General features: G+C 36.1%; 1 protein-coding gene and 2 long non-coding RNA genes across 4 annotated transcripts; 1 reads left to right on the top strand and 2 right to left on the bottom strand.

Moving 5' to 3' along the window:
- The first annotated feature begins 7555 nt into the window (after positions 1 to 7555).
- Positions 7556 to 11485, top strand: LOC114819151 (probable isoprenylcysteine alpha-carbonyl methylesterase ICMEL1). Of its 2 annotated transcripts, none has more exons than XM_029095832.2 (11): positions 7556 to 8227; positions 8971 to 9047; positions 9208 to 9277; positions 9369 to 9449; positions 9719 to 9793; positions 9943 to 10044; positions 10125 to 10265; positions 10478 to 10543; positions 10655 to 10798; positions 10997 to 11087; positions 11221 to 11485. In XM_029095832.2, exons 1-11 carry the CDS (start codon positions 7875 to 7877, stop codon positions 11380 to 11382), a joined length of 1362 nt encoding a protein of 453 aa, XP_028951665.1. In that variant the 5' UTR covers positions 7556 to 7874; the 3' UTR covers positions 11383 to 11485. The 2 variants fall into 2 exon arrangements, 1 of the variants encoding a protein (XP_028951665.1); XR_011577414.1 differs by having other exon boundaries at positions 7588 to 8227; positions 10970 to 11087.
- Positions 11486 to 11631: 146 nt separating this feature from the next.
- LOC103402744 (uncharacterized) lies at positions 11632 to 12300 on the bottom strand. Its single transcript, XR_524099.4, has 2 exons — positions 11893 to 12300; positions 11632 to 11772 (listed from the first exon to the last, which is right to left on the bottom strand). It is a non-coding gene; the product is annotated as an uncharacterized lncRNA (long non-coding RNA).
- A 1573-nt stretch (positions 12301 to 13873) lies between these two features.
- On the bottom strand, positions 13874 to 14497 carry LOC103425441 (uncharacterized). Its single transcript, XR_527933.3, has 2 exons — positions 14145 to 14497; positions 13874 to 14047 (listed from the first exon to the last, which is right to left on the bottom strand). It is a non-coding gene; the product is annotated as an uncharacterized lncRNA (long non-coding RNA).
- Positions 14498 to 14975: the final 478 nt, after the last annotated feature.

Raw genomic sequence — 14975 nt, 5'->3', positions numbered from 1 at the left:
TAAAATAAAGATCCGCAGCCGTTGCCCTAGCTATAATTTTTGTCGTTTTTTCTTCTCTGACATGGATTGCAACATCAGCATTATAATTGTGGAAAATTGACAGCGTTAGTAAGAAAAGATGCCCCTTTCATTTTCTTGACATTCCGTACACACGCACGCCGCTCTCTCCTCTTAGGTACCGTTTGGTACGTGAGACAAGACGGGATAAAATAGGACGAGTTGTTCCGTCCTACATTTAGTGCGCCTAAAAACTGTAGAACGTGTTGTCCCATGGGACGAAATTTGGCTGATTTTTCGTTCCACATCTTCCCCCTGGAACGACCCGTTCCACATCCGTGAAACACAAATTTATAACATTTTATGACAAAATTTCTCCTTATCTTTTTCAATATTTACATCATCTGTTTCCTCCTGTTCCGTCCCGTCCCGTCCCGTCCTATCCTGTTCCGTCCCGTCCCGTTCCATCCTGTTCCGTCCCGTCCCGTCTGCATACCAAACGATACCTTAGTGTTCCATGCATATATGCCCTTACGCAGAAACCAACATATATAGTTTCGTTATTCTTATAGCAGAAACCAACATATATAGTAAACTCTCATAGTGATACTTTTTGTAAAATTTTTGTCACTTCACAATTTAAAATTAATTCATGCATCAACATTACAAAATATTGTGGTAAAAATATGAGACGACAGAGAGTTCATATAGAGTTCCAAATTTGAGGGAGTTTCTTTAGTTGACAAAATTAATTCAGATCTTTGGTTTTAAGTTGAATTATAGAGGTCACTCAGTACTACGGTCTAGTGATATTCATCTTCACTTGTAAGTGAGAGGCCTTAAGTTCAAATCTCTTGGATGATGAATTTGATACCAAATTAGATTACGTATTGTGTTACTTAGCCGAACTTCTCCCTCCCCTTAGTATAAAATATATCGTTGTACTTAAAAATAAGTTGTATTATAGAGAAAGAAATGTGTAGTTGATGAACTTTGTGATTTATATTGACCATGTTATAAGATAATATATCGACATTATATCAATAGCGTATCAATTGTCAGTAATAGAGATGATGCGTCTAATTCCAACTACAGCACACCAACATCCCCTTATTAAGGGTCGTGTTACATTATATATAACAACTTTATACGAGAACTTTGAACCTATTAGGTACAATTGTTTAAAATTAAGAGACATATATTTCAACGTGTAATTTCAGTTAAAAGGATGAGAAAATAAAGTTACGCATGAAACCTAAGCCGTTAGGTATATAAAACAGAGCCAATGAAAAGCCATGGAAATGATGATCTGATTCGGATGCCATATATGGGTGCTTTCCTTGCAGAGTGACCCAACCCATTGAGAGATTTTTTAAGGTGTCTAAAATATGGAGTGGTATTACATATGTCATTGTACAATTAGAAAGATATTTGAAAAAAAAAAAAAAAAACTTTTCTCCAATTATATCCTGCATCATGTTGTCGGACACACTGAAAATTTTCTCCATCTCATCAATATATTTGACCCCACATAACCTATGATCTAGATATTGACCATACAATAGGTGCACTCCCCGTGGATCAATCATAAGTATCATGAAGTTTACCAAAATAAAAAAAATAAAAAATCATAAGCATCATGAAAATATAGTCAGTGCTATTAGGATTTAATTATTATTTACCTTTTCATGAGAGTACAGTTAATTTCTTTTAATCTACTAAAACATTTGCCTTTTTATCTCTAATTAATTGGTGTTAATTTAAAAGTTTGGCACTGGTCGCTGGCCGACTAAGATAGGACTAATTGCGATACTTTAGTCGATGTATTGGTAGGTTTTTGTTTGGAGAAATTTTGCGAGTATATATAACATGTCCATTCCATTTCAGTTTATCATGTACTCACCACTCTTGATATGTTATACGTTTTTTAAAACTTTAGATATGTTACACGGTTGAGATTAGGACACTGAAATTATATGCTTGTATTTTAGTTTACCCTCTACTCACCATTCTTGGCACATTAGTTAGGGTATTTTTGACCATTGCCCAAAAAGGCAATATCTTTAGAGGATCCATTTCCGAATGTTTGCACAAGGTTGAGCTCATCAAATCCATGTCATAGATAAGAATATGCTTCCCATATTCCAGAACAAGATGCCATTCTTCAATTATACAAACCCTTTAGACGTACAATTTGTCTTAATTATAAACATCCATGTAATAATAAAAATTCAAGTAAAGAAGAAAAAAAAAAAAAAACTGAGCAAGATGATTATTCTCCAAGGCGCATACGATTCTTGGCTATGGTTCTGAAAAAAAGCCTTGAAAATTAATCCCCATTGATTTAGTAAAACAATAATTTCCTCAGCGAGCCATCCCATCCCTTCATTATCTCTTCAAACAGCACAGTTGTTTTTTAATTCAGTGAGAGCATATTTTTCAATGAGTACTAATAATAACATTGATTCTATACTTTGGCCTTGAGTTTGAGGAGAGAATTTTCAGTGTGTTAGGAACACAATCCGGTATACTTAGTGTGGTAATATAATTGGTTGAAAAAAATTTGTTTCAAGTTTCCAACCAATTTCATTATTACACTCAGTATACCGGATCTTGTTTCCGACAAATTGATAAATTTATCGGCTTTGAAGGGGGTATGATTGTACAACAGTAAACCATATCCACCATGGATTTTTGCTAATATTTTAATTTAAATAATGGATTTTTATTTTGTTGTTGCTAGTATATGCTCTACTTTGAACCCTACATATGCATTACTTTGCATATTACATATGCATTGTCATCCCTTAGCTTTGAAATGAGAGGTAGCAGATTTTGATTCTCTTAAACGTGCCAAGTGATAAACCAACCATTTAAATTCTCTCTAGTTTTTCTAGGTACAAGGAAAAGTTTGAAAATTTTGAAATAGATGTATGTGTGAAATGTAACTGAACAAGTGACGTCTGCCGGTACCATATGTCGGGTTTTTAACGAAATTAATCCAGCATATTAAGGATCAAATCCAATGTTAAGTACAGTTACAGCCCTAGTTAATTAATTAAGCTTAATAGTTTATGATTGCTTATAAACTGACTTGGATTACATTCTCAGATTCTTGTTCAGGATCATTATCTTCAAGGGAATAGGATTCTCTCCCCTCTTATTCCCTCCCCTCCTCTCACATATTGCCTTTTGTTTTATTCTGGCTATTAAAAAATTAACACAAAACGTTGACGTGACTTAACCATAACCGTTCAAATAGGAGGGGAGGGAGACTACTCCATCTTCAAGAGTGTTGGAAAGGAAGGTGTAATACAATAATGGAAATGGTCAATCCGATTCTTTCACTATACCAACCCGATGGATTAGTATTATATGTTGCCCAAGTTTAATCGGAAGTGCTACAGATCATTGTATTGCTCAAATTGTTAAGACTATTTACCTCTGCATCCGATACCATGTTTTAGAATCTCCCTTCTCAGCTTATATTGTAAAAAGAATACGCTTATGGTAATATAAAGATTGAAGTGACTGAATTTTTAATTGCTTTAAGTATCATTTTAAGACAGCTATATTGGGAAGCAGCTGGTTTTAATTCCTTCCATTTTTTCTTCATCCTGCAGAATCGTGTATCTTCGAATTCGCGGCCGGTATGTGTCTTGTCAACAAAAATTTCAAATGTAAAATATGAAGAGAATCAGGAGACAGGAAAAGAAAATAACAATAATCAGTACATGTCCTAAGATTTACAACAATATGGTTCTGAGAATCAGAATCATTTTTAAGATTTTCATGAAGATTTAAGATTTTTACTTTGGCCTGAAAGCATAATATATGAAGATTAACATTGTTGCTTTACCATCATTTTTTTAAGAAAACTTCGATGGTATAAGAGAATTTTGTTTTGTTTTTTTTATTTTTTTATAATGAAATATAAGTTACACATAATTAGGGTTATAAACCTAACTCCTCATATTACAAGGAAAAAAAAATACACGAAAAATAAAGGGGGACATAAACCTTACCCCTCTAAAAACGAAAATAATAAAGATACAAGGAAAGAGTGAGGGAGGAGGGATATGAAATCTAACCCCTCTAAAGCTGAACATAAAGGTCTAAACCTGCAAAACAAATTGAGCAACATCACAAAATTAGAAGCAAAAAAAAAAAAAAAGTGAGACAAATTTAACAGGGCAGATAAATGGTAAAAACTAGAAATTTCACATGAATTATGTTTCCATGTACAGTTTCATGAATATTATTTAAAATATGCTACACTACGCATGTCAATTCCTTCCAGCCATCATAATAATATTCTGAAAGCAGGAAATTAATCGTGCGTTATATTTAATTTCGACCCCATAGGCAGTTTATACTTTTTTATACCTAGTATAATTCGACGACATGGATATTATGAGTGGCTGCATAGATCGAGTACCAGATAAGAGATGGCTTCTTCAATAAGGGAGTATGTATGACTAATGCTTCTTTTTCAAGAAAATGCATACTAATGCTTCTTTTTCAAGAAAATGCATATGTGATATGTATGACTATTAAATATATATGGTCCCTTATTCTGAAGTAAAGCTCTCCCTAAGAGAATTAAATATCAAATAATTAGGAATTAGAAGCTTCCGGCTACTTGAGTTGAGATGAACAAAGCTATCTGGTACGAAAGGGTAGGGGATTAATTAGGGTTATATATGTCACGCAAAGCTCATTGTATTCTCTTCCATTCAATCCAATAGTATATCAATTTTCATTTTATTTGCTTGTTTGGTGGATGTACATTACTATTGGAGTTCCTAAGTTTTTTTTTCTTCTGTAAATCAATTTTGTATGATTGGGTTCTTTTCGTTTGGACATCTGACTCATAATCAATGGCAAAGCCATAATTTTATAACAATGAGATTATAATTTCGGCCAAACAAAAATTGCATTGGATCATTTCGTCAAGCTTTTTGTGGGCACCTGGCGAGTTATGCCACGTTATGTCAATTTCTGCCAAGGCATGTCAAGTGAAGCATTTTATCTAACAGTTCTGACGGATCATAGGGTTGCACACAAGAAATAGTAGAAGAAAGACAAAAGAAAGAAAGAAGAAAAGCTACAAATAACCATGCATAAGGTTGCATAAAAGAAGTTGCAGGTTGTGATTTGTTGTTTTTGACCTTTTTTTTCTTTCAATTTGTCGAAGTTTTGTATATGAATCGTAAACAAATATTATATTAAATATATTGTTATAAAATTATTGGGATCATGAACAGCCAATAACTTTATGTTGGCTCCGCCACTAATAATAATATATATTTAAGTACATATATTAGTTTAGTCAATGAACCTAAAAACTTAAATCACGCTTCTAAACATTTTTTTTATGGTCATGTGCTTCTTCTAAACTTTATAGTTTGGTCAATTTCCATCTATTAGTTCTGCCACCACTGGAATCTGGATAAGCGCCCGTATTATAATTTCGTTTTCTTTCGGATATTTGCATGCGCATGCACCCTTTAATTTTTTCTACGTGCACGGTTCATCAGACAAATGGATCTGCACAATCGAAACATTAACTTGTAGTACTGCCACATTTTGCATTTTAATTAGTAGTTGCAGTTTGGTATATGGTTCAGCTTAATTAATCATGATCTGATCAACTAAAGTCTAATCTCTTTGGCCCTTTATGTCTTAATACTAACTTAGTAATTTGAGAGATATATATAATTAAACGTTTATGTCCACGTGCAATTAATAGATATACTTATATGTGATGGGAAAATCCCACTTACATGAGAAATAATTTTTTATAGGAACGGGGAATACAGGTCGTGTGATGTAACATTCAAATGTGTTATAATAAGGATGGATAACATGCTTCTTTTTTTTCAAAAAAAAGGATTAGCTAGTGGCTTCATAATGGTAGTTCATGTCCATCATTTCAGAGGCCAGAATGACTTACAGAAGCATTTTCAACATCTCACTGACCACCGTGTAATTCCCTAACAACTTCCACTTCTAAGATACATTAACAAAAAAAGGCCACAAGTTATAATTAGAGTAAAATATTAATTTCACGTGGCCATATTTAAAGTACACTGCGAAAATGGTGTTGACAGGAGCAATGGCTTAATTTCTGTGATCAATTACGTGGCTAATCAAATTCGACGTGCCCATTATCGAAAGGGCCCAGCATCAAGATTAGTTACTTAGGATGCATGAACCTCTATGCGGCTAACAAGAAAGAACCAGAACATATACGCACCAATAAAATCCTAATTTAATCAACATAATTAGTGGTACACAGACTAAGCATCCATTGGACTAATTAAATATCGATTAGAAAATCCAAATTTGATCACATCCTGAATGGTATCTTGTCCTCGGTTGAACTACTAGCACTTCCATCACTTTTTTTTTCTCTTGGGAAAAATTTAACATGATTAAGGGAGGATTGAAGATGGTTATCATTTTTCAATCAAAGAAAAACCAGTGGTCAACTAATCTTCTTTCTGGCTTAAGAGTATGCATGTTTGAGATCAAGGTTCTAAAAGGAGTACGTTAAGCGTTAATCGGGCAGCGAGTAATAACCTAGCGCCTAAGCATCTACAAGGGAGCTTAGGCGTTTTTTTTTCAATTTCAATTTAGGATTTGAACATTGTTTGAGGTTAGTTGGAGTCAAATTAAAATATTTAAAGATATGAAAACGAAAGGTAAAAAGTGAAAACCCTACATCTAGTTTGCTTGCACTTAAGCTCAAGGGCCTCCAAAGGCCAACAATTTCCATTCAGGACAAGGTTGATAAATTTGGCAACCAAACGCTTCACTAATCTAATTCTACTGAGTCCACGACAATCCACTCAAGCTTAGTTTCTGAAGTTAGTTTAGTTCGAGTAGTACTACGTAATAAACGAGGCATTAGGGTTTGTGTGCAATAATATGACATGCTATTTGGCTGGTTAACATCTGGGACTCCTCTTTTAGCTTTCTACATTTCCTGCAACACTTCTTCTGTGATTTTGGAGAAAATTTACTTAGATATTCAATGACGAATGCAAATTAATGGGTAAAAGGGGCGTGCCAACGTCGCTGCGGCACGATGAGAAAATATGATAAATGAATTAAGATGAGTCTAAAAACGCTTCAACTCATTCGGGTCCACAAACAAACATCTGGTCTGCAATTCCAGACCCATGAACCTTCACAAGATATATTACTATTAGAGACAATGAAGACAAAGCCCATCACTTAGACCAGCCCAATTAAACAGGGTAATTATCCAATTGAAAGTGAGAAACTACTATATGACTAAATAAATATATTTTTATAAACGATAGCGTTAGAGAATTAAATTGTTGGTTTTTTAGGAATGTGGATTAGTGAAAATCAAATTTATATTAGAATACATAAGTATGATTTTCCGCCGTTACAACAAAATGTCACCTGCAACCGAATTAGTAAATATCATTCTAGTTGTTATTTGAAATATAAAAAAATCCCAGATTATTTGATCCGTGGACGTCGGCTGCATAAATTCGTGGACGTCGGCTGCATAAATAAATCCGAAGATCTCTTTTCTTAGTTGCTATTCAGAATATAACAGCAACCCACGTGGCAACACACAACTGGCCTGCACAACCCCAACTTGCTCCCTCTCTCCCCTCTGGTTTGCTTCTGCGTACCAACCGACTGAAGACTCTGCAGATTTTAACACTTCTCTCCCATTTCCTCTTGGATCTCCATATCCGACAATACCCCAGATTTCCACACTTCCCAATTAAAACCCAGAAAAGCAAACAGTCAGTTGTTACGGTTATTCACATAGCTCATCAATATTTGCTGCCATATATTCTCTCTCTAGAAACAATTTCTCTCTCTAGAAAATGCCATCCCAACAGATTCTGCCCATAACGTATCACCCTCCTCCACAGAAATCGCTACTCAAAGAAGCACAGGACGACCCGTCAACCCGGCTTCTGTTGTGCTCGAATTTCGAGGATGAAGAAAAGAACACGCCTGTGAACCCACTCCTCCCCAGGGTCTCCAGCTACACCAACACTTCCGCTGCCGCTCCCAACAATCACCAGCAGCGGCGGCGCCGGAGCGCCAGCGACAGCTCCCTTTCTTCCCACTCCGATGAGGGCAGCCGCCACACCTTGGCCGGCGATGTGCAGCACGCTGCTGCCGAGACGTTCTTGGTCACCCGGTTGAGTTTGAAGCTGTTAAAATATCTTGGGTATTCAAAATTTCTCCGCTTTCTTGTGTTTGGATTTGATGATTTAACTGTTTTTGGATGTTTTTGAGTACCCATATTGTCATTTGGATTGGAATTCAAGGGACTTAAATTTTAGTCCCAAATTAGTTAGAGCTGTAAAAATGGTGTCTTTTGAAGTGACCTGGTAAACTAAGAGTAAAAATATACTATTGTAGCTGGATCTCCCGTGAAATTGGATTAAAGGTGTTGGGTTGAGATGAAAATCTTCAGAAGATAAAATTTTAATTAAGGAATTATATTTTGGGGGAAATTTAGATGAAAACTAATACTGGAATTATTGATTGGAAAATTGGGACATCAGATAGTCTTTTTACGTTCATGTAACTAGGGAAACTCGACCGTCTAGCGATTACGCTCACATAAGAACAACACTAATGAGTGTTGGAAGAACGTTGATAAGGTTGTAACAAAGAGACAACCTAAATCGTGCAAAATGGAAAGAGTGTAAACTGGTTGGAAACTTGGAAATACTTAAATGGGACAACCTATAAAAAATTTCGTCCTAAACATTTCACATTAGAAAGAGAGAAGATTTGGTTTCAGAAGTCACTTCTGTTTTGTATTTTGTAGAACGAAAGACGATTTGTTGTGTTACATGGTATTTGGAATTTCAACTATATATATGTATTGTACTGTTTCTTCGATATTCTTTATAAAACTTATCCGTGTGGTTGGATGCTTCCTGATCGTATATTTTTATTCAGGGTAGGCTACAGATGGATTACAAGATTTCTTGCCCTTGGTTGCTATTCGTTTTTACTTATGCCAGGTTTTATTCAAGGTTTGTTACTTTCGTACATATATGCTTGACCTCTTGCATACCTTTTAGACATTATACATGTTTTTTAGGGTCCGTTTCGTACATTAAATTTGTAGGCATTATCATGACCGTGACATAGAGGACTCAGGGAAGCATGACTAACCCACCTTTCTTTTTGAAGTTGGCTATTATTATTTCTTCTCCCGTCAGGTTCGCAGAGGTATAGTTTATGGTGATCAACCAAGAAATAGGTAGGATACGAATATCATAATGTTTTTTGTATGTTTTTGGGACAATATTCATTTGTGTTGCAGCATTAATGCCTGAAGTTTTGTTCTGCAGGCTAGATCTGTATCTACCCAAAAATAGTGATGGGCCGAAGCCAGTCATTGCATTTGTAACTGGTGGAGCCTGGATTATTGGGTGAGTGATGTTGCTCCTTGGCAGTTTATTTTTGAATAATTCCATGAAATGTTTAAGCTAGCAGTAGCTTACATTTCTGTTGGTTTTCGGAATGTCAATCTGAAGCAGTGGAGCTGAGAGTTTACTTTTCTGAGTTCTGTTGTTCCTTATGCCTGAATTGTAGATTCAATGTCATATTTTTTGTTTGTTTGTTCAAATATGGGCATAGTTGCCTTCTTTTCACAATAGATTACTGCTTATCTATTCTTAACACGTTTTTGCTAATGCAGTTACAAAGCATGGGGTTCTCTTTTGGGACAACAGTTATCAGAAAGAGACATCATAGTGGCGTGTATAGATTATAGGTGAATATAAACTTCAAGCAAGCACACATACTACAAATAACTGATATCATGTGTCTAAATGAAACTCTGTTCTGCTGAAGTTCCTTTCTAAATATATGGAGATTTGAGCGTCTCGGTAAAAAACTAGTTCACATGGCATCTTCATGCAGAAATTTCCCTCAGGGTACTATCAGTGACATGGTAAAGGATGCTTCTCAAGGCATCTCATTTGTGTGCAATCATATTGCTGATTATGGAGGCGACCCGAATAGGTAATAAAATATGTTCTTATTTTTGTATCATTTTTTCTGTCGTGGAGGCAATTCTAGTAGCTAATGCTATGTTTGTGCAGGGTTTATCTGATGGGACAGTCTGCTGGTGCACATATTGGTGCCTGCACCCTCATTGACCAGGCAATTAAGGAGGCGGGCGAAGGAGAGAGCTCTTCTTGGAGTGTCTCCCAGATAAAGGCTTACTTTGGTCTGTCTGGAGGGTAATGACAGTCTAAGATGATTATAGTTATTAAAGTTATAGGTGACAAACGTTTTGATTAAAATGAATAATTATTGATTTTAAGTTATCAATGTGAGGCATTATCCACGATCCGATTTTGCTGAATTCACCTGCTGTTCTCTTTTATGTATTTTTGTTGGTTGTGATGTTTCTGTGTTCACTTAGTCTTCTCATTCTGACATGCTCAAACAGATACAATTTGCTTAACTTAGTGGATCACTTCCACCACAGAGGTCTATACCGTTCAATCTTTTTAGGGTAAGGACCTTCTTGCTCTCCGAGGAAGTTGATCATACATATATACTCTTGTAGTTTCATATTTTTATCCCGAATTGCATTAAATTTTTATGACTCCAAAACCTCTCACAGCATAATGGAAGGAGAACAATCATTGCAACGTTTCTCTCCAGAACTCATGATTCAGGACCCAAACGTTAGAAATGCTGTTTCTCTCCTACCTCCTATTATTTTATTTCATGGTACTGCAGATTACTCAATACCATCAGATGCCAGGTATACATTTCCCCTGAAATGAATTATTTGATTCCAATAGAAATAGTGCGAATCTGTATAGCTGGCTCTTCAGAATTAAATTCTTATAGTTCAGTATTTAAGTTTAATATCGCTTAATAGTATATTAGAATGGAAAACATACTATTCAGAATATGGTTCCTATGCTCACAGGCTTTGACAACCATGTTCTCTGTGCAGCAAGAGTTTTGCAGAAACTCTTCAGAGACTTGGAGTGACAGCTAGATCGATTCTTTATGAAGGGAAGACTCACACGGATTTGTTTCTTCAGGTAAGGGAGCATTAAAGACACTTCTTTTCTGATTTGCCTGTTCCGTAAAACCCTCTCCCCAAGAAGGAAAAAACACACTAAAAAAGAGAAGAGTCTCGTATATTAAACATATTCGGTGGATGTGTTTATCCAGGATCCAATGCGTGGTGGTAGAGACGATATGTTTGAAGATTTAGTAGCTATCATTCATGAAGGTGATTCAGAGGCTCTTGCCAAAGATGCAGTGGCTCCTCCAAGAAGGCGCCTTGTACCTGAGTGCATGTTGAAGTTGGCTCACCGTGTCAGCCCATTCTAGCCAATTTTTGTCTCATTTATCAACTCTCCCTTGAGTTTCTTTGTGATCGACTGTATCCATTTTGTACATAATCGTTAATGACAGGTGAAGTTTTTACCCCTTATTTTTTGTGCAACCTTAAAGTTTACCCTCTTCTCATGTCTCACATCAAATATTTTCTTACCTTGTTATTGTTCATACCAAAGTATTAATTAGCAAATCATATTTTGTGATTTGAAGTGAAATAGTTTATAGACAAGACCAGTAGTCTATAGCTAAACGTGAGTTTTTATTTCATTGGGATGGCTTTACATGGATTAGATCAAAGTTACCATGAGAAAACGAAAAGAAATCGTTCTCTTTTTCTGTATGCTTTGGTCACTTCTTTGCTGCAGCTTTGCCGTCTTTACCCTGTCAGTTATCATCAGTCATCAGTTAGTGAAACCAAATTAACGAGGCAAGGAGGTGACTGAAATGCGAGAATATGAAGCCACGGTGTTTGTGAAAATAACTGATAACTTGTGTATATACCTTCTTGGGTGCGGGAGCCTTCGGTGCGGCTGCAGCTTTCTTTGGGGCGGCCTTAGATACCGGTGCTTTGGCTCCGCCATCACCAGCCTTGGCAACTGCAGGTTCTTTCTTGCCCTGTCCGGACAGTTGGCTGCCGAGTTGCACTTTAGCCTTCATGGATGCCATACTTCTCTAAATTCTGGTTTCTCAAAGATACGAAAAATTTATTGCGCGATTATGACTATAGGCTGCTTCTGAACCTCCCCTTTTTATAACTGCGGTTCACCACCGTAAAAAAGGAATTAGAATAACAAGTTATGATACAAGGTGGCGAAGGGATAGTGGTGTTTTTAAAAGAATGGAATAACTGGTACTGGAAAAAATGGCTGAGAGCTGGCACTTGAAGGCTGTGTTGGCATCAGATGCTTTTGCTTACTTATTGCTTGATTATATATACTGAAATTATGAGAGACATCAAATTTCGCCAAATGGGTGAATGACGTTTTAAACGAATAACATGCGATCACGAACATAATTATACGCTTCTTTTCGGAAATAAGTTTGTGATTCTTAAGACTTTTGGGGTCTTCTGGAATTTCATTATACAATGGAAGTGGATTTGGGAGTGAAAAATACGCTAGAAAATCACGAAAAACTACCGCGTTCCATTGCTCCTAGTGCGATCCATGAGACTATGAAATTATGTGCACTTAAATATCCGAACATTCAGATAACCAAATGTTGAAGACCAGTCTTCGGGCTCAAAAATCACATCCACCGGCAAAATAGAAAAATTGATGTGGGTTTTGCTCTGTGCTGCTGTCTGTGCATGTCTGTGAATGTGACATTATATGTACAACCATGTCGAAAGAGTAATATACATTATTCGGGTGATATTTTAATCTAATCTGAATGATGAGGAAGGGAATTCGAATTGTGGGTGCAAAGGGGGGGCACACTGTCCTAGCCAACTTGGCTACGCCTAAGTTTTAAATTGTAAATGTGGGCGATGGTGACAGTATTATCCAATATTCTGTAAGGGCCGAGCTTATCCAATATTCTGTAAGGGCCGAGCTGAGATACATGCTTATTTTTAAACTGTCTTAAGTTCATTTTTCATGAGAAAATATCATTTTGTATGATTTGTAGAAATGGAGTTAGTTATGTCCTTCTGAAATGGTGTTAGTTATGTCTTTCTTCTTTGACTCTTAACTGGCTATGAATGAAGAAGGTCCTTGTTATTCTTCTTTCCTGTTTTTTTTTTTTTTTTTTGCATTGATCTTGTAACTTATGGGGTTGCATATACGTATTTGATTTTATCAGACAACAGGCCGGTATGTGCGCAGATGATCTTTAGCCAACTAGAAACGGAACAATCCAGCTTGGTTGCATGTTTGCAGTACAACTTATAGAGCATTGCAATTTGCAGTCTCTCGTATTGTCTGATCATCTGTTGCATCAAGTTCGAAAATTTAACGCCCCGTAATCTTATTAGTCTTCTATCTATTTCACTTTTATCAGATTCTCTCTTTAGCATTATTTCTTTTTTCGGTTCAGGTTTAGCGTTATTTCATAATAGATCAAAGTTTAATGTTTTGCTTTCAACATGAGTATTTTTCTTATGAATTATCATTTTTTTTATAACATTATCAAACCTTATTTACCAAGAAACTTGAGTTCTTGATATGTTTTCCTTTCCTCCTTTTTGTGGTCAAAGTTGTTTAAATTAACTTAAAACACTGTAATATTAACTTAAAACACTGTAATATTAGAAAGGAAACGACAGGTTCTCTATGGAGATTCCGGATGGTGAAAACGTGCACATACACAGAACCTATCGATTATTTTTCATATGATTAAACACTTGAACTTTCTCAGAATCTTCATATTCTTGCACTCTTGTTGTGTAATCCATGATTCAGATTTACGAACGCCTTTCTGAAGGCCTCATTTGTTTACAAATTAATATTTCTTAGTAGTTTAAGCAAATACCAAGCAAAAGTTCCTCTAAAATAACGGTATCTTTTATTTATTAGGCCAAGCCTAAAAGGAGATACATAGTATTATCAGAATATATGAACTATGGAAGACCACAGTGATTTAGAATCTTCATGCACTCCTCGCCTCACGCCGTTGCTTTAGTCTAATTCTTGGCTGCAGGCTTGCTTCCTGTTGTCTGATAAATCCGTCACAAAAAAATTAAGATTTTAATAAGCACATATTTTACTGCCGCATTAGTATGAAATTGTATGGGTGTATTTAGGCATGCTTACCTTCTTCCTAGTTTCCCTAGGCTTTGTCTCAGCCTTCTTAGGGGCAGGTTTGGAGGCCGGAGCTTTGGGCGTGGAACCACTAGCTTTCGGTGCAGGCTCTTTCTTGGCCTGCCCGGCGGAGGGTTGAGTGCCAACAGGTTTCTCGACCTTGAATGATGCCATTTCGATTTTGTTAATCTTATAAAGTATTTGCTCCCCGTCTGGACTCAAGTGTTGGCTCTACTACGATTCAACCAATTTATAGTTGAAGTTCGTAATTGTAACACGGAATTAGAATCCTACAGAAGCAGATATAAGGTGTACAGAGATGTGAACACATGAGCAAAGGGAATAAAAATGGACTGGTGGCCTGTTGGTAGATGGTGCTGAATCGGATGCTTAATCGAGACATATCTAAATTGACATCATTGGATACGTATTCGAGTGCGCACATCGGTAGCTAGTTGATTTCGGTTTGCTTAAACCTACTGAGAAGTACATCCACTTTCTGTAAAGAAATCATGTAGGCATCAATCCATGCATGTGGCCTAACAAATTTTCTTATTATTCCAAATGCTGCACTAAATTTTCCCCTAAAACATCCGTTTATAGCGTTTTAGCACCCCTTTGCATGGTTGCGTCTCATTTGAAATTTTGATATAAATTGCAATCCAATAATTGTGTGTTGTAAAATATTATATAGTAGTTAGGTTTATTTTAATGTTTGGTTTTTTGGGCCTAACCCGTTAGTATAATGGTTTCGCTTCCTTGCTTATTAGGATTAGTTTAATTTTCCATATATACTTTGTAACTCTATGGAAACAACTCAGTCAAGATGTAACCTCTTTAACT

The sequence above is a fragment of the Malus domestica genome, chromosome 16 (assembly GCF_042453785.1).
Source record: "Malus domestica chromosome 16, GDT2T_hap1".
Taxonomy (NCBI): Eukaryota; Viridiplantae; Streptophyta; class Magnoliopsida; order Rosales; family Rosaceae; genus Malus; species Malus domestica.
The sequence above is the reverse complement of the archived record's forward strand: the minus strand, read 5'-3'. Positions and strand labels throughout refer to the sequence as shown.

What these genes read in the sequence shown, in the direction of transcription:
- LOC114819151 (XM_029095832.2), top strand. Translation starts at nt 7,875, where the DNA reads ATGCCATCCCAACAGATTCTGCCCATAACGTATCACCCTCCTCCACAG. An exon ending in TATGCCAGGTTTTATTCAAG is followed by an intron (nt 9,048 to 9,207) that starts GTTTGTTACTTT and finishes TTCTTTTTGAAG; the next exon opens with TTGGCTATTATTATTTCTTC. An exon ending in TACCGTTCAATCTTTTTAGG is followed by an intron (nt 10,544 to 10,654) that starts GTAAGGACCTTC and finishes AACCTCTCACAG; the next exon opens with CATAATGGAAGGAGAACAAT.